The 17,207-nt window shown below is 47.5% G+C and overlaps 1 protein-coding gene and 1 pseudogene across 3 annotated transcripts; one reads left to right on the top strand and one right to left on the bottom strand.

The window, feature by feature from the left end:
• Positions 1–45: 45 nt before the first annotated feature.
• On the bottom strand, positions 46–624 carry LOC139774020 (uncharacterized; annotated as a pseudogene).
• A 4,138-nt stretch (positions 625–4,762) lies between these two features.
• LOC139774004 (uncharacterized) lies at positions 4,763–11,965 on the top strand. 3 transcript variants are annotated; one of them, XM_071708920.1, is made up of 20 exons: positions 4,763–5,304; positions 5,554–5,674; positions 5,776–5,994; positions 6,079–6,283; positions 6,371–6,462; positions 6,555–6,837; positions 6,907–7,030; positions 7,118–7,318; positions 7,425–7,635; positions 7,710–7,832; positions 7,915–8,125; positions 8,392–8,660; positions 8,729–8,884; positions 8,953–9,031; positions 9,109–9,232; positions 9,314–9,620; positions 9,689–9,822; positions 9,922–10,131; positions 10,200–10,340; positions 10,515–11,965. In XM_071708920.1, the coding sequence occupies exons 1-20, from the start codon at positions 5,242–5,244 to the stop codon at positions 10,941–10,943; spliced, it is 3,702 nt and encodes a 1,233-aa protein (XP_071565021.1). In that variant the 5' UTR covers positions 4,763–5,241; the 3' UTR covers positions 10,944–11,965. The 3 variants fall into 3 exon arrangements, with proteins under 3 accessions (XP_071565021.1, XP_071565019.1, XP_071565020.1); XM_071708918.1 differs by having other exon boundaries at positions 6,353–6,462; XM_071708919.1 differs by having other exon boundaries at positions 4,764–5,304; positions 6,353–6,462; positions 6,555–6,825.
• The last annotated feature ends 5,242 nt before the right edge of the window (positions 11,966–17,207 follow it).

Raw genomic sequence — 17,207 nt, 5'->3', positions numbered from 1 at the left:
CGAGAGATAACTGTTGTTTGGCTCGTCGTTAGGCTCGACCGATTCATTATCGGCAATTATTTAAGACGAGAAGTCGACCGAATGTCCTGCCTCTCATGCTCGGATGCATTTCGGACGAGTGATTTATGACGTTGGGTATCTCAGGTAGCCCGGTAGCTTTCGTCGCGACACCTTCTCTTTTCGTCCCTTTTTCGTTATCCTATGTCTGAAACAGATATATACATATAATCGTAATATCTTAGGACTGCTCTCATTTCATTTTAATTGTCACAAGTATCGATATTATTTTGAAATGCGACATCGAAATTCGGAGAGGCCGGAATTATAACGGGGCTTTTAATCAGAATGTAAGGGATCGCGCAAGAAACGTACGGCGTGGCGCTCTCGCCCGTTACAAGACTTTGGCGAGATAAATCCCAGTCTTACGTTCGTTAATCATCGTAAGGAGAGCAATCCCTGGAGTACGCGTGTCCGTGTCGAGATCGTAAGTGTTCTATCAAGGGTTTCTCTGTTCATCGTAAAATAATATCGATTACTTAATGAGCTCGCCGATGCGGCGGCGGCGCTTCACGGGTCGCTTGTCATCCGAGTAAACGCCTCTATCTATATAACGTGGCTGTTTACGCGCATGATTTACGTACCCATTTATGTGTTGTAACTCGCCAGAGGTATGTCGTGCAAATTCTCGAGTACGACGGCGCCGCCGCGACTCGCCTTATATCCTCTTTAAGCTATTCCACATTGGCACCCATGGTATCTATCTGCACTGGCGCCTACAATTCGCCTAATCTCTCCCGGCATAAAGGTCATCCAACTGTGGACAATGCGACGAAAAACACAGCTTTAATTTTTCGCGTATATTCTCGAGCTGAGAGAGATAAATTCCGACAATTTTCATAGCAAGAAACACGGTTTTATTTATTTCACCATCAAGGCAGAGATGCTGGAGAGGGAGTGAGTGAGAGAGAGAGAGAGGCGAGAGAGATTTTCTCTTTATCCCGCCGTTGTCGCTATTATTCTCTGCAGGCAGAGAGTAACACGGGAGCAAGGAAGGAAGTCACAACAAGCGGGAGAGGCCAGCAGGCAAAAACAAAGCAAGACAAGGCAAAGCGAGGCAGGGCACGAGGCATAAGGTACGAGGTATGAGGCGGAGGAACCTAACTCCGTGCCTCGGTTTAACGAATGCGAGAATGCAGCCTGGCGCCAACGCACACACGGCCGCCGCCGCCGCGCCAGCCGCCCTCAGCCGCCGCGTCACGCGCTCTTGCCTCTTTCGCCAGCTCTCTCTCTCTCTCTCTCTCTCTCTCTCTCTCTCTCTCTCTCTCTCTCTCTCTCTCTCTCTCTCTCTCTCTCTCTCTCTCTCTCTCTCTCTCTCTCTCTCTCTCTCTCTCTCTCTCTCTCTCTCTCTCTCTCTCTCTCTCTCTCTCCTCTCTCTTTCTCTTTCTCTCTCTTTCTCTTTCTCTCTCTGTTTAATGACCTTACCGAAGTTCAAAATACTAAACTAAAACCGATCTTTTTCGATTTATGTGTCCGCCTCCGTGTTTGAAATGTGACCAGCATATGTAAAATGTATGACAGGATTACTTTCAAATAAATAAACGCTTATTCTGGATCTCGGTATGATTGTTACGCTTTCCTCTATGTCCCTAGAAAATATTTCAATGTTATTCTCCAGGAATATTCTGTAGCATATCCCGGCGCTACAACATATGGGAGAAGCTTGATGATATATAATATAATATAAACACACAAAATTCTTGCAAGCTGTTTACTCGCTTTAGCCAGTCTACTCAACTTGCTAATTTTAACTTGGCACATATATTTTAAAACGGCTTGCAAATGACATCGCGTAATTAAAGAAAGTTATTACTGCAAAAATAAAATTAATCTTGATATACTTTACCCCCTCTCCTTTTTCTCTCGGCTATCGGCGCCCGTATAAGTACATTGTTTCTCTCCGACGCTCTGCCTGCGTCTGTATACCGCATAGCTTCGAGGTATGCAGGCAAACTCCTCCTTTTCTTATCAAGAAAAAGAAACGGTGGAGGAAGGAAGCAGGAGGAGAGCAGAGAGTGGAAGCAGAGCGAGGAAGGTAGCGGTGCGGGCATCGCGCACGAGTATACACGATAGGCGTTTTACATGCGCTGCATTGAGATATTGAGAGATAATCGCCTGACGTGGGCGACGAGGACGCTCAGCGTGAAGATCGGCCTGCTCGCGATTTTGGAAGCTACTGGATTTCTTATTTCTAATGTTGATCAATAGACTAATTGTTCTCCGCATGATGACAAATTAATCCGTCCTTTCTTGCCGCATTCTTCTTTCAAACTTTCTTTTTTTTTCCCTAAAAAAATATCGAGTATTTATTTTAGATGCGTGTCTCACATTGCGTTCCTGTTTCTTTCTCTCTTTCCGTTCCTCTTTCTTCTGTCACATTCTTGCGCAATTCTCGCAACACGTTATCTTGCATTTTGCAATAAATAAGTGCATGCTTTTGAAAAACCGAAAAGGATATTGTAAACCTGCCAATTTTGCTTTCCTCTTTTATTAAAGGGAGAGTTATACCACAAATTTCTCGAAAGTTGCGGTCGAGTCCGAATTATATCCTCTAAAAGAAATGTTTGTCTTCGCTTTTTCACGCTTCTGGCATCTGGCCTCTTTTTCTTTCTTTTCTCTCTCTCTCTCTCTCTCTTTCTCTTTCCTTCTAACTCGTTCAGTTTACGCGGCGCCGCGTCGCGTGGTTGACCGCGAAAGGGGTAAAAAGAAACTGTATGAGAGAAGATTAAGTCAAGCACATACTGACGATCTAAATCTAGACGGGCGTCGTAAAGCCGCGAGTTTGGCCAGCTTTTCTCCGCTTTTAAATTAAATCACGATGGACTTTGTTTTATTCAGACTCGTTCTCTAGAGATTTACATTTGCATCCTCGAGACAATCGAAATTCCGCCTGACAATTTATCAACCAGAGAAGTAGAAAACGATAAAGAAAAAAAAACAGAAGAAACGTTTCGCATCTTTCCAGCTTTGCACTAATTTGCGTTATTTCAAGCACGAGTATTTTATATGGTGGGTCCGTTTTCTATCGTTGAACTAGCGCAACCAGTTCGGCAATAGAAAACAGACCCAGAATCGCGAAATGAGTTTTTGTGCATGTTTGCGTGTGCCAATCGTACACGTCAGATGATTATCATTTGGTAATACCGTATGTACGCCCGCCGTACGCCCCTCGTCGAAATATTCCAGGCGACGTTGAGAGCCTCTGACACGTGTGTTTACGATAGGGATTTAAAAGTCGGCGCCCGGTATCCCGTGCCTTTCCGCCGCCGGGCCACAGCCGAATAATCCCGGCTGAACTTTTCACTTCCATCGCTCTTGCTTGATTTTCGTTTTCTGTACCGGACACCAGGTCCCTCCGGGGGCCGCCGCGCCGCGTTCCTCGTCGCAGCGGGGACCGGGAGAGAGACACGGCGGTTGGATGTCGTGGCTCGATGCATCGGAGCACCCGTCGTCGCGTTGGACCCCGAGGAGCTGCTTCCACGTCGCGGGATGTAGATGACGTATATCCATCGCTTCCTACACACGATACCAAAACACCATTAACATTCTTCCGACGAATATCCCAGCGAGCAAAATGCTAGCGGTTCGCCAATGGATTCGAGCAGAACATCGCCGCGGATCGGCACCGACTGCGTCCACATCAAGCTTTGGATTCTGCCAGCGGAGTCCATCGACTTAATCTAACAGCAATAGAAACCGAGCAAAATCTATTATTTTGTTAACATTTAGATGGTACACGTCATTTAAATACGAAATGGTAGAGTCTGTTCGATTTCTGTAATCCTTCTCAATCTGTCCCTTTCATGTTTCATTAAAAAATTCTGCTACATTTGCAAAAATTTGTAGCATTTTCGACTGATTTGGAATACCCACTGTCCATAGAAAATGCCATATAATTATATTATTACAAAGGAGATTAATGAGCCAACAATACGATCAAAACGTGTAATATTAAATTACAATTTATTCTCAAATAGCAAGGAAATCGTTTTGCTGGTAGTGTTGGCCCAATGATCTCATCCTTACATTGCAATAACATAATTCCATGGTCATTAATTTCTTTACATTGCACTGCATAACGAGCTTAATTTCCTATTATATTCTATATTATTATATCATATTCTTACTGGGACGTCATGCAGAATCCTTCCCTCTTGCACTGAAGAATACTACCCTCTACGGGATGCGAATCCTCGCGGTAAGTGGCGGACTATCGCATTTTAACTATTGCGTTTCTCCTGGGAAAACAAAGGTCCTGAAAGGAAAGAAAACGCAAAAAGGAGAAAAGATGAAACGTGAAAGAAGTTCAGCTAAAACTGCTAAACCGAACAGGCCTAAATAAGCGTTGACTATCAGAGGACGAATATTTTGTCCCCTTACCTTCTCTCAACTTCTGACGTACATGTCGATGCACTTTCCTAACTTTCCGTAAAGGTCAAAACTCTTCTCGGACGTCTGAAACGTACCTATTTCCGCCAACGATAACGAAATACGGTAATCAAAGAGAAATGATCGAATTTCGTGTCGTTTGACTCGAAGAATCCACTCCACTTCAAATTGCGCATCGTTGTACCATCTATCGTCGAGTTCGCCAATCCTCGACCCAATCCTCGTCACCGCCGCCTCTTCTGGGAGCTCACCATAGGGACTATCGCCGCCGCGTCGTTGGTCAGCGCTCGCCGCGTCGTTCCCGTCGCTGGTAAGCGGGCATTCTGGGTATTCTTGGGTAACGTCCATCGCGTCTCCTCCCCGACTCCTCCTCCTCCCTGCGCCACCCTCACTCGTCCCGCGACATTGTGAATTGTGGCGACGTTATGAGAGTATGAGACTCGCGACAAGGGCCGATCGCGAGAACGTGACGGGCGAGCGAGCGTAGGGAGCGAGCGCGCAGTGAGCGGATCGGAGTCGCGGATCGGTGATCGGTGAACGTTGCTCACCCCGACCGTTCGTCCAACGTCCGATTCCTCCTCTCCTCTCGTCTCGTCTCGTCTCGTCACGTCCCGTTTCGTCGGCCGTGTACGCAAGAGGAGCCGCGGACTCGAGCAGCGTGGTGACGAAGCGCCCAGAGCGTGGATCCGTGAGTATCCCGTGAATATTCCGGTGCCGTCGCACGTGCGTCGCATCCGACGATATCTCGAGAAGTTTTTCGCCGGAGTCCCCGCGCGCGCCCGCGCGCCCACGAGGATGATCGACCTAACAGTCAAGACCTTGGACTCGCAGAATCACGTCTTCTCCCTGGAAGACGACGTAAGTCGCTCCCCCTCTACCTCCTCCTCTTTCAGTCCCGTGATCACGTGGCGATCGCATCGCGGTTTTGGCTGCGATCGGGCCACGAGTCTGTAGGGTGGTCCCGTAGAAACAGCTGGAGATCACGGGAAAGGCGTGCACGGCGTGTTCCGTAACACCTCGAGCACGCCACCTCCCACACGGATCTCTTTATTTGTTTAATTACATAATGTATCTCTGTATATTCTCTCTCTCTCTCCCCCCCTGAAGCAAATCACGGTACGCGGCTTTAAAGAGCATATAGCCGAGTCCGTCGCGGTACCAGCTGATTCGCAGAGGTTGATTTATTGCGGACGGGTGCTTCAAGACGAAAAGAAATTAAATGATTATGGTACATATATATTTGCACATATACCTTATACTTAAGTAAATGATTTGCCGCAAGCTACGCGGAGCGCAACTGGCGTGCACTGACGCGACGTGATCCTTCAGATGTCAATGGAAAAGTTATACACCTGGTGCAACGCGCGCCTCCCCAGCCTGGCCAACATGGAAACGACGGCGGGCAGACCCAGGGTCAGACACCGGGGCAGAGGCAGGGTTGGCAGAACTCGCAGAGGCCGCATTATCGGGTCACTCGTACTCAGATGCATGGAAACGCCATGTATCTAGGTGCGATGTCTGTGCCAGCGGAGATCGTTGAAGGCCACGGTAATATTCTAGGTGTTTTTTTTTTTTTATTTCTTCGGCTTGTATTCTTCTCGTTAACGCGTCGCGTTTTTATTGTTCCCTCAGGTATACCGCAATTGAGCAACAGTTTGTCCGGTAGCCGGCTGAACCATGCCGGTCGACTGCTCGATCGTATGAACGAGCTGATCGATCGGCTGGACGATCCTAGCGCTCCTCCTCTGCATCCGCCTCCGGAGGTCAACCAGGCGACGCAGCAGCAGCAGCAACAACAACAACAGCAACAGCAAGAGGCAGAAATTGAACAAAACGAGTGAGTTGAATGACCATTTAGGTCGTAGGTTTTCTCGCGTGGCGCAACAACGCTTTTATAATTCTTCAGGGCCAACGACGTTTCTAGAGACGACGGTGTTAGACTTGCTGAGGCAGCTGCCGCCGCCATCACAGCCGCGTTGTCAGCTGCTGGGGCACGTGCAGTTACATTGTTCAGAGGTTTGTACATTTGCGAGTCTGGTTACTTTCGAGATGGGCTCGATACAATTTACAAATTTTGAAATGTGTTTTGGATGCTCGGCGATAACTAGGAAGCAGTTATAACGGTGGGAGTACGAGAACTTCAAGCGATGCAAATGAGCATCAAAGTGATGTGCAACCATCACAGTCACAGTCTCAATCCCAGTCGCAGTCACAATCGCAATCGCAGTCGCAATCGCAGTCACAATCGCAATCGCAATCGCAGTCACAACCGCAATCGCAGCCACAGGCACAATCGCAACAGCAACAAACGCAAGCGACTACAGACGCGGGAGCAACATCGAGCAACGCTAGCCAAAACAGGCGAGCTCAACAGCAGGAGTATGTGTTAATGTAAATATTTTTTGCCAGTTAATTAGCAAATGTAGATGTATATGTGATTGTTAAGTATTTATCTTTTAGACTCCCGCGACCTCCGCAGATGGCAGAATTATTGCAAAGACTGTGCAACACCCAAGAACGGCTGAGACCTTATCTGGAACGTTATTGCATGCTTACACTTCTTGATCCTTCGTTACCGCCCGGGGTAAGTCAATAAAGTGACCTCGGCATTGATCGTCGAACACATTCAAGTACAGTTCCGTTTTACTGATGGCGACCATTCATTGTTTAGCCCGGACCGAACACCGTAGAGGAAAGTCAGAGAATAGTGGATGGAGTCAGTGAAATTCTACACCTTATGTCGCACAGCTGTCACGCGCTGAGCGACATTATCATTGACATGAGTCAACCACCGCCTAGAAACTTGCGATGCCGGCCAATAATAGTACAGCACTCGGCCATCCTGCAGCCTAGTATACCGATCCAGGTAGAGGTAAGCATGTCAATTAAAAATACATAAGACGTAAATAACTCGATACCGCACGCCTATTTGTCCAAGCAATTAATACTGTCTTAACATTTCCTTTTTTTTTCCACAGGCTCATATCAGTTTGAACGGTCGCAGCGCTAATAATAACAACAGTAACGACGAGGCGACAGAGTCTAGTAATCAGGCGCAGTCGGAAAACGCGGAATCGGCAACTTCGTCGCGCGTTAATACTGAGGAGGGTAATCAAGAGCGAGAATCGGACAGTGGAGCGCAGCCACAGGCGGAACGTTCGCAACAAGACCAAGGCCAATCGCCTTTCGGTACGTTTCGTTTTATTGCAATAAGATTTTATGAAATATTAGACAGCATGTTGGAATACACGTCACTTTTCTAGATACGGTATTCAATTTGCCGAACAATGTTGAGGTGCTGATGGAAGTTAGTTCCGAGAGTAATATAGATGCTGGATCGAGCAATGAACAGAACGCGTCAGGCAATGAAACCAACAATAACGCCCGTAAGTTGACGTCATCGAGTGTTGCGCGATGCGTTTGGCAAGAGAAGCAACGTTTACCTATTTGACATTTTCCATTTTGCAGGCAGGACAAACGTATTTCCATTCGGCACGCCACCACCGCCTTATTTATTGCGAAACTTTATGCAAGCCGTTCACGGACACATGGTGCATGGTGGTATCACTACCACGACTATAAGCACGAGAAATCCTCCCGTTACCACTGCAGGAGCGCAATCGGTCTCCTCGTCGATGGATAGCGGAAGCACAAATGCCGGTCAAAGCACTCAAGCACGGTATAACTATTTATAAGTTATAAGTAAAATTGTCGAGATGATGTTGATAATATTTTTGTAATAACTAAAATATTATCGAGATGATATTAACAATATTTTTGTGATAAGTAAAATATTGTCGAGATGATATTGACAATATTTTTGTAACTCTATGAAATCATTTTATAATTTACATGACATTTTTCCTTATTTTGAGCTCTAGATTCACTCATTTAAAGTATCTCTATCTAAAGACATCTAATATTAAATAATTCTGAAATACACAGAAGCAATACTGGTACCCATCCTACCACTGCTACACAAACTCGAAGTACATCACGGCCGCACGTGTTCCATCATCACGCTCATCCGATGGGTCTCGGCATGAGTATTGGACTGGGTCTTGATTTCGATCCCTACCTTCCATGTAATTCGCACCATGTCTACCGCTCTCCGAATACCGCCTCCAACAGCGCGACCGGCGTGACAACTTCGCAACCAACGCGCGCGGCGTCGACAGCTACAGCGGACGCTCAGAATCAAACGAATCAAACCGGTAGATAATATGAGGACGATAATTTTTTTTAAATATGCGTTTCTACAACTCACAAAAACATTTTCTAGCAACGACTTCGACTACGACGACCAGTGCTACCTCTACGAACGCAACATCGGCGACGAATGCAGAAACAGCTACTAATAATTCTTTCGTGAATTTTATGCAGCAGATGTTAAATCCGCCGACGGGTGGTCAATCGCGACCCAATATCAATATGAACGGTAACGATAATTTAAATGTGATAACGGCAGATTTAAATATTTCGATATTAACGTTGATTATGTTACAGCTCCAAATTTGATGGAAGGTATTGAAAATGTAATGCAACTAATTGGTAACAATATACGCGTAGGATTTTTGGGCGATAGGTACGTTAAATTATGATTAAAGAAGGAATCATTCATTATGAATATATAACCCTAAGTCGCGTAATTCTCTTAATCAGCTCAATCGGAAATGCTCCTACATTGGCCGATCTGTTTGAGGGTGGAGGATTATCTATGGATCTCTTCACGTCGCACGGAACAGGCAGAGAGGAGAACTTCCTCGTCGATCTCTTCGTATTGCTGGTAATTTCACCATTGCGTTTACCGCGTGACCGATGTGAACTTTATTATCCACGATACTAAGAGAAAATTCACACCACATAGGCACAATCTATGTCTCTGGATGGATTGATCAGAGTACGTCTAGGTCAATGGGGACCGATCGCTCGTCTTCGAAGACCGTTGCAAGAGTTTCTACAGTATACGTTCTCGAACGCCTCATCACCAGAAGCCATTCAAGAGCAAGCGACTGAGCGTTTACTTTCTCAATTACGACCTCACATTCAGAATCTCCTGGCGTCCGAGGAAGACGCCAACGGCAGGAGTGGGTCCCGCGTTGACGTCTGCGCGACCATCGAATCGTTGATCACTCGCCACGCAAGAGATATACTTAGAAGCTTATTCGATAGCGGTTAGTATTTTCTACGTGTTGGATACATCTTAAAATCAACAAATCAAATTCATGCGTCGGATTTACAGGAATCGACGATGCGAGGTTCGGACAGGACATATTGAACATCCTAATTAACATGTCCAGCCAAACTGTACATGTACTTCGGTATTCGCTACGTGGCGGCCAAGCTGGATTGGAGGCGATTGCGACGCGTTTTATGGTTAGTCTTGATTCTCTTGAATCTTATTCTACAAGAATGCGGAGGGAATTTACGTATGTTCCTACACTAACGCGATTTGGTTGGTTGCTTTGTTCTTAGCGTGACTTGATGGACGGTGGCAATCCCGCTCTTCTCCAGTGGGTGCTGAACGGATTTATCACCCATCTTCGTACTTACTTTTTGTGCGTACCACAACCCCCGGATTCGGAGATCATACCACTTTTGGTGTATAGGGATGCATCGTCCCAACCGTCATCGCTATCCTCAGCTTCGACTCGCCAATCCACACAAGCCCAACCGGAAGATGAGGTAATCACTCTTATAATTTTTTAAATGTGTAAGAATACAACAATATAAATAATATTCTAAATGTATAGCCGATGGAAACCGAAACTCTCGAGCAGCAGCAACAACAGCAGCAGCAGCAGCAACAGCAACAACCGGCACGCGAAAGCTCGATACCTGAGGACCGAGAAGAAATCCCGGAAACATTCCCTGGCCATGAAGCTTTACCTTCGGTATGTTACACGAATACAAAGAATTTTTATTGTATTTAATCCATAATATAACCAAGATTCTTAAATTAATAAACAAATTTTCCGTAGAAATTTTTTAACGTATGTTTAGAGATGATTTAACATCGCCGTTTGGCAACACATGTACATTAATAAATTGGATATACTTATTTCTAGGATTGGGTGCCAATTATCGCTCGCGATGGCGTGCGACAACGTAGACAATTGCAGATGCAGGGTGTAGCGCCGAACAGCGGTGTGACGACGTTTAGCGACGCGTATTTAGGTGGTCTACCGAGCAAACGTCGCAAGTTGATCGAACAGCAGAAACCGCGGTTACTAGTCAGCCCCACACCAAATCATCATTCGACAATAGCAGCGTCCATGGAACGGTTAGTCAGAGAAGGGGTCGGTCGTGCCGGCGTCGAAGAGGTCGAAGGTGCCGCCGTGGCCGTTGCGGCGGATCCCGTTGTGCGACGCGCGTTTGGTCAAGCGATCAGGGACTGTTTAAATCCGTGCCGATACGGCACGCCGGACTTTCCGGACCCGTTACGCTTCCCGAACGCGACCAAATACTTTGCGGATCAGGAGCGCCCGCCGAAATAATAACCAGCTGCAAGATATGATATCGTACTCGGACTTGCACTATCAGATTAAAGGAGATATGTTAGATAAAATCGGAGAATAGAAAACGGGGTTATTGTCTACCGAAAGAATCGACGCGCAAGGAACGATTCCGTTAAAAGGAAAGAGAAAAATGCGATTTTTTCTTTTTCTCTCAATGGAGAGAGTGAAAAAAAACGAATACATTTTTAACTGGCTGATTGGCACGGTGCAAATGTATCTATACATTATCCATATGCTCATATATTAATATCTGCTTTGGTAGAATCACACTTTTTTTACATATTATATAGAATTACTCTCCGGATTAAGTTTGTAATTAACTTCGATTAAGTCGAGTTTGGGAAAAATTGACATCAATTTCTTAAAAAATTGATAGTTTTTCAGAAAATTGACATCAATTTCGTAAAAAATTAACGGTAGTTTCGCGGAAAACTGACATCATTTCCGTTAAAGAAATAAGAATACCCTGTATATACATGAATGTAAAAATTGTTAACTGCGCACCCATCTATTTATGATTTTTTGCACCTGCTAGTTTTGGATCGTCTTCGCTTGCGTAAAATGTGCTTATATTCTTTTCTCTTCCAGTTCCTCTTTCCCCATTAAGTTGGCTGTTCCAAATTCCAGCATTTGCCGTGACTCTGGTCGTAGGAAGAGTAATAGATCGAATTTGGTATACGTTTCCTTTGGTAGTCGCAACATGCATATGACAGTGCTGCATTTTGTCGAAAGCGATAGCGTTGTAAGTTTTGAGTAAAGTTTTATCCCGGATGTATCTCACGCGGATAATTTAATTCTTTCGAGATTCGATCGCTCTCGAGGACGTTTTCGGTGCGGTCTCTTTTTACGACGCATATTCTCTACACGCGAGTCACACATACGAGAATAACATGCAAATTGATGCGTGATTATGATAATGTATTGTATGTTTAATCGTTCTAATAACCAAACAGTTGTACTGAAAAAAAGAAGAAAAACAATAAAGTTGTGTATCCCTTTTCCTTTGTCTTACCGCATCGATCTGCACCTCCGATTCTTAAGATCGTCGGGTTATCTCGCTCAAAGAATTGATTCGTAAGACCATCGGGGATCGTTAGAATTCCCGTGGCGATAGCAAGAAAAAGGTAAGTGCGGTTTAATGCCTAGGATTAACGCAAAATCTTTCGGTAGCTGAATAGCGTGAAACAAGTGGCAAATAATTACCCGCGCTAATTAAATAACGTGATGTTAGAATATTTATGGAATCTATCAAGTAAATTAGAAATGAATAAGCTACATTATTTCATTAGAAAATTAATTTTACTTGTGTCCCTTATTTTTCTCTCTATATTCTCATTAATTTATCGAATAACCGGAGCCGATTGCAGGCATGGAACGTGTACCGTGCCGTACCATCGTGGCACGTATAACATCTGCAATACGTAAAAGCGCATCGGTAATTACACGCGTGACCGACTATCGCGCCCGCCGAGAAATCGGATCGCTTTACGTACGGTCCACCTCCGCGAACTCGATATCGTCCATAAAATTTTCATAATTGCACGAGGCGTGGGAAGGGTCGTTATCGAGATCGTAATTGCGGCGAATTAGAAAGGGGATAGCTCGCAATTTTTAACTCGTTCCTGCCCCCCCCCCCTGCCCCCATCGTCGTCCGTCGCCGTACCGTCGTCACTTCGGGGCGACATTATCCGAATTCCGTTTCGGTTCGAGAGCGCGGCGGTGGGAGGGGGATGTCCTACAAATCGGATTTCGAGTATCTCTGACTAACGAGAACAAAATTCACTCGGTTCGCGATAATCCTATTTGCGCGCGCAATCAGGAAAAATCTAGATTACGAAAATTCCCAATCGATAATCGGAGTGTTTACAGGCTATGAAAACAACGTCATTTAATTTCCGCGAGGAACGACTCGTTATCGTTCACGGATCACTCGAGAATCTTTAGATCGATGAGATCTCGGATCCCGCGTGCGGTTCCATCACCCCGTGCACGTGTGTTAAGGTGATGCCGTTCTTTAATCACCGGCGGTATTACACCGCGCCGATCGAGCGATACGGCGATTCCGAAGCGAGACTTATATTCGCGACGACAACGGGGTGAACGGGGGCTTATTTCTCGCCGTCGGGCGTAGGCCCCCCGATCCTCCCGCGAATTACAACGTAACGTCATGTAGGATTTCTTTCTCGCGCGGCAGAGGGAAGGGGACGATCGTTTACACGCTCGGCCGAACGTCCCTCCGACGCTCCGATTCATCGCCGGGGCCCGGCCTGAGTGCAAACGTCGTCGAGCCGTCGAGCTACAATTTCGAGAAACGTTCCGGAAAGGAGAGACGTCGGCATTAATTGGTCGCGGACGAGGAACCCGCGGCGACGACGCTCTTCCACGCTTCTTCCTTCTTCGAGGGACGTTTTTTCGCGCTCGTTCGCGAGGCGACGAGGACGACGTTCCCGTCGCGGCTCCCTTTCCGCGCTCGGAGTTCGGAGCATTCGGAGTGGCTCGGAGCAGAAGAGACCAACGGGAATATAGCCCCCCCCCCCTTCTCTGCCTCTCCTCTCTCCTACCCACCCCTCGTCATTCGCCGCGCCGAGGTATATCCTCGACCGCGTATACCGCGCTTACACCACGTACCACGTCCACACGTACGTATGTACACGCGCGTACACACCGCGCGCGCGGCCCGAAGGCTCGCGGGGGAAGAGAGCCGCGTAGAAAGGCATAATAAAGGCAGGTAGAGAGTATACGATGTCCGCGCGGACTCGACGACCGGCTGTCTACCGCGGCAGCTGGAAAAGCGCGCGAGCGCGATTGGCCGCCGGGCCGTCGTTCTTTCCGCCGGATTGGCCTTTTTCCCCGCTCGACGACGCCTCTTTATTCTACCCGGGGCGTCGCCGCAGATTTTTATGCGCGCAGGTTGGCCACGTCGCGCCGAGCGCGATTCTTATAGGCCGCGTCTCCGGATGTCTTTCGGTCCGCGCGGTCCGCGCGGACTCGCGGCCGCAGTGCCGCTTCGCTTTGGTTGCTGGCTGCTGGCGGTGCTGGCTGCTAGTGCTGCCGCCGCGCTGCTACGAGGCCGAGGTTAAGACGCCTTGGCAATCAAGTAGAACCTCGGGCAAGCCAGGGCCGGTTACGGGCGCGCGGCGCGGCGCGGCGTCGCTGGTCGCGTCGCGTCGCGTCGCGTCGATGCTACGCACGGGAAGGAAGGAGAGCGCGAGGATGAGGATGGAGGATGGAGGATGGAGGGAAGGAGCGAGAGAAAACGTACACGAAGGCGGCCATATTTAGAAAAGGAAATCAGCGAAGAGCATTTCGCGCCGCGTACTCCAACCGAGCTACTCCTCCTCTCTCGCGCGACCCTCCATTCCACAACTACGACGACGACGACGACGACGACGACCACCTTATCGTTTCGCTCTCGTTCCCCGGCACCGGTTCGATCTCTACACCGGGGGGCGGGGCGGGGGGGGGGGGGCTCTTTCCGCAGCCCGTCGCTCCAATGGATTTGACAGATGAAAAGTAACAGGCCGCGTCTCTCTTTCTCGCGCGTACCGATACCTTCTCTGCCGAGGCGAATATTAACGGGAAGGGACGGGGAGGAGGGGACAGGAGGGGGCAAAAGGCGCGAAATAAGTCACGTACTTTTTTTCGCGTGTAACGGCGTCCCGGCGCTAATAACGAATCGTCCTTCCTCTTTATCCCACGTTCCTCCAATCTCTCTTTCTCTCTCTCTCTCTCCCCCTTTCGCTTCGCGCGAAATGCTCGAAAATGCTTGCAAAACCTTTTTTTCGCGGCTGTACATATACACACGGGCGCGTCCCCCTCCCGCGCGCGAATGTCGATGGTATACTGCGCGCGTAATCACGTGCGGAAAGACGGCTCCGTGGCGGAGTTTTCCGAGGGCTTTTTTGCAGTCGCGGAGCTGCCTGTCGTTGAGTCGACGAAGCATGGGGGCGAAGGGGAGAAAGCTCGAAAGCTTTTTCCGCGTCGCACCTACACGAACGCATAACGCGATTTCTTCTTCGCGCTCCCTCCTCCCTCCTCTCGCTTTCTCTCCCTTTTCTTTCCGCCTGCGTTTTTCACAAGTTTCCGCGCGTACGCAGAAACTTCCAAATCCTTCTCGTAATATCCCATCCGGACTCGCGACTCTGTCATTTTCTCCCGCGAGCGTTTCGACATACGAATCAAAATCGCCTGTACCCTTCGTCAAGAGGAAAGATCGACTCGGGATTGTTTGAAAAATTCGCGGTTCGAGGGATGTGCGCTTATAGATTTTCGCGCGTGTGTGACAGGCTCGCGAGCCACGGATTTTCGAGCGTGACGAGAGAGGAGAAGGCTCGATCGATCGCTCGAAAGCTCGTTCGTGCACGGTCCCGAAGGAAAGAATGATTCTGGGAATTGGGAACCGGCGAGCGACCGAGTCGGAATTCGTCGTCGTCGTCGTCGTCGGCTTCGCGTTCGCACGCACGCGCGCACATCTCGGCGTCCTGTGTCCCGCGCCGACGTTTTACGCTCCGTGCCAATTGGCAGCCGTTGCGACCGCTCGGAATAATGCCAATTAACACGTTTTTCGACGAGTCAACCCGTTCGTCGCGTTCGAACGCGAATGGACGGCGAGCGCGTATCCGGTTCGCTCGACGAGCGGCGCGATGACCGGAGTCCTCCGGCTCCGAAATATTTTCCCAAACGAATCGTGCGAATCGAAAAAGAGAGAGAGAGAGAAAGAGAGAGAGGATGCGAGCGCATCATCGTCAGACCCGAAATCGAGCGCTTTAATGTTTTTATCGCGATTCGCGTTGTAAAATACGCTCGACTTTGTTTGGATTCGCCACTGGACAAATAGCTTGAAAGATTAGATTCTTCTTCAATTCGCCTACGTTGCCGCGTCGTAGAAAAATATCTTCTTCTTATCATCGCGTACGAATCGTACGATAGCGAACTCGCGATGATTTTTGCAAAAGCCTCCGGGAGCCGATACCGATAGAAAAGTATCGCGCTTCAAACGCAATACCGGATAATTGATGTACGAAAGCTCGAAGGCGAAGAACGATCGATAAGAAAAAAAAAGAACCGATAGGCTCGATAAACGAGACGCTCTGCTCTCATATTTACAAAAATAATCCCGCTAAGTAAAAGATCGTAAACGCGCGCTTCGAGAACGGGTATCGAGAACGGCGCCGCTCGATCGAGAGTGTTATAGAAAATATTGTGTTTTGTATAGCGCGATAACGCTAACGATAAAGCCTGGCGAGTTGTTTTTTTTTTTTTTTTCCTTTGGGCTCCGAGATGCGTTCTCGGGAATAAACGAGACGCGAGCATTATCGCGGCCACTTATAGTTGCACCGCGCATATACGCGGTTATCTCTTAAGTCGTAACATTCTTAGCCCGCCCGTCCGGGTCCGTCCGAGTGGAATGTCGATAAGGCGCTAGAGATAATGGGACAGCGACGCGTTTTCTACCGAGCGCGCTCCATTTTGACAGCGCGCCCCGATAATAGCCGTATGCGTATATATACACCTATATCTCGAGCGATAATGGTATACCCCAAATATACACAAATATGTATAATGATAACGAGAGCAAAGAGCCTCGGCGGTCGACAGAAGTTAAAAAAAGGTGGAGAAGAAACAAATTATCGATATACACCTCTTTAGAAAGTCAGTATCGACGAACACTTTCGACACGGTTCGTCAATAGAGGCGGAGCTACCTTTTTATCTGTGTTTTTTTTTCCTCTGTCTCATTGTGGACACAGCATTGTCCGCTCTTCATTCATTCGCTACGTCGCGTCGATTCCTTTAATTGTGAGAACTTTTCTTAATACCCCCTATTTATGCACGTGTGACTTATATATTTGTCCTTTCAAACGGGAGACATGCTACGATTTTAACGGCAACTTTTCACGCCTTTTCCATTCAGTTTGTCAGGATCGACATTTGTCTCTTTTGAAATTGTCTAGTTTTTGTTTTGTTTTGGAGGACGCTTAATATGCTTTTGGAGTCTTACTTTTTGCTGTCAATGGTAGGTAATCTTTAACAGTTTTTTCCCTTGTAAAGACTCTTAAATATTGCCTACCACTGCCTGACGCTGTCGTGCCTTCTAAATTCTCCTAACTGATTTGTAGAAACATTTAAAAGACCATCTCAGCAGGTGTCTTAAAACGCGCGTATGACACGTTGCGATAATCACATTTTTTTGTCCTTCAGTTTAGGAAGCCTCGTATTTTTTCTCGACGTAATCTCTATTGCT

Source organism: Temnothorax nylanderi, unplaced genomic scaffold, assembly GCF_030848795.1.
Source record: "Temnothorax nylanderi isolate EJ_2023f unplaced genomic scaffold, tnyl_v1.0 TNYL_tig0072_pilon, whole genome shotgun sequence".
Lineage (NCBI taxonomy): Eukaryota > Metazoa > Arthropoda > Insecta > Hymenoptera > Formicidae > Temnothorax > Temnothorax nylanderi.
Note: the sequence above shows the minus strand (reverse complement) of the source record. Positions and strands in the feature narration are given on the sequence as shown.

What these genes read in the sequence shown, in the direction of transcription:
- LOC139774004 (XM_071708918.1), top strand. Translation starts at nt 5,242, where the DNA reads ATGATCGACCTAACAGTCAAGACCTTGGACTCGCAGAATCACGTCTTC. An exon ending in TGCAGTTACATTGTTCAGAG is followed by an intron (nt 6,463 to 6,554) that starts GTTTGTACATTT and finishes GGCGATAACTAG; the next exon opens with GAAGCAGTTATAACGGTGGG. An exon ending in GCCATGAAGCTTTACCTTCG is followed by an intron (nt 10,341 to 10,514) that starts GTATGTTACACG and finishes ACTTATTTCTAG; the next exon opens with GATTGGGTGCCAATTATCGC.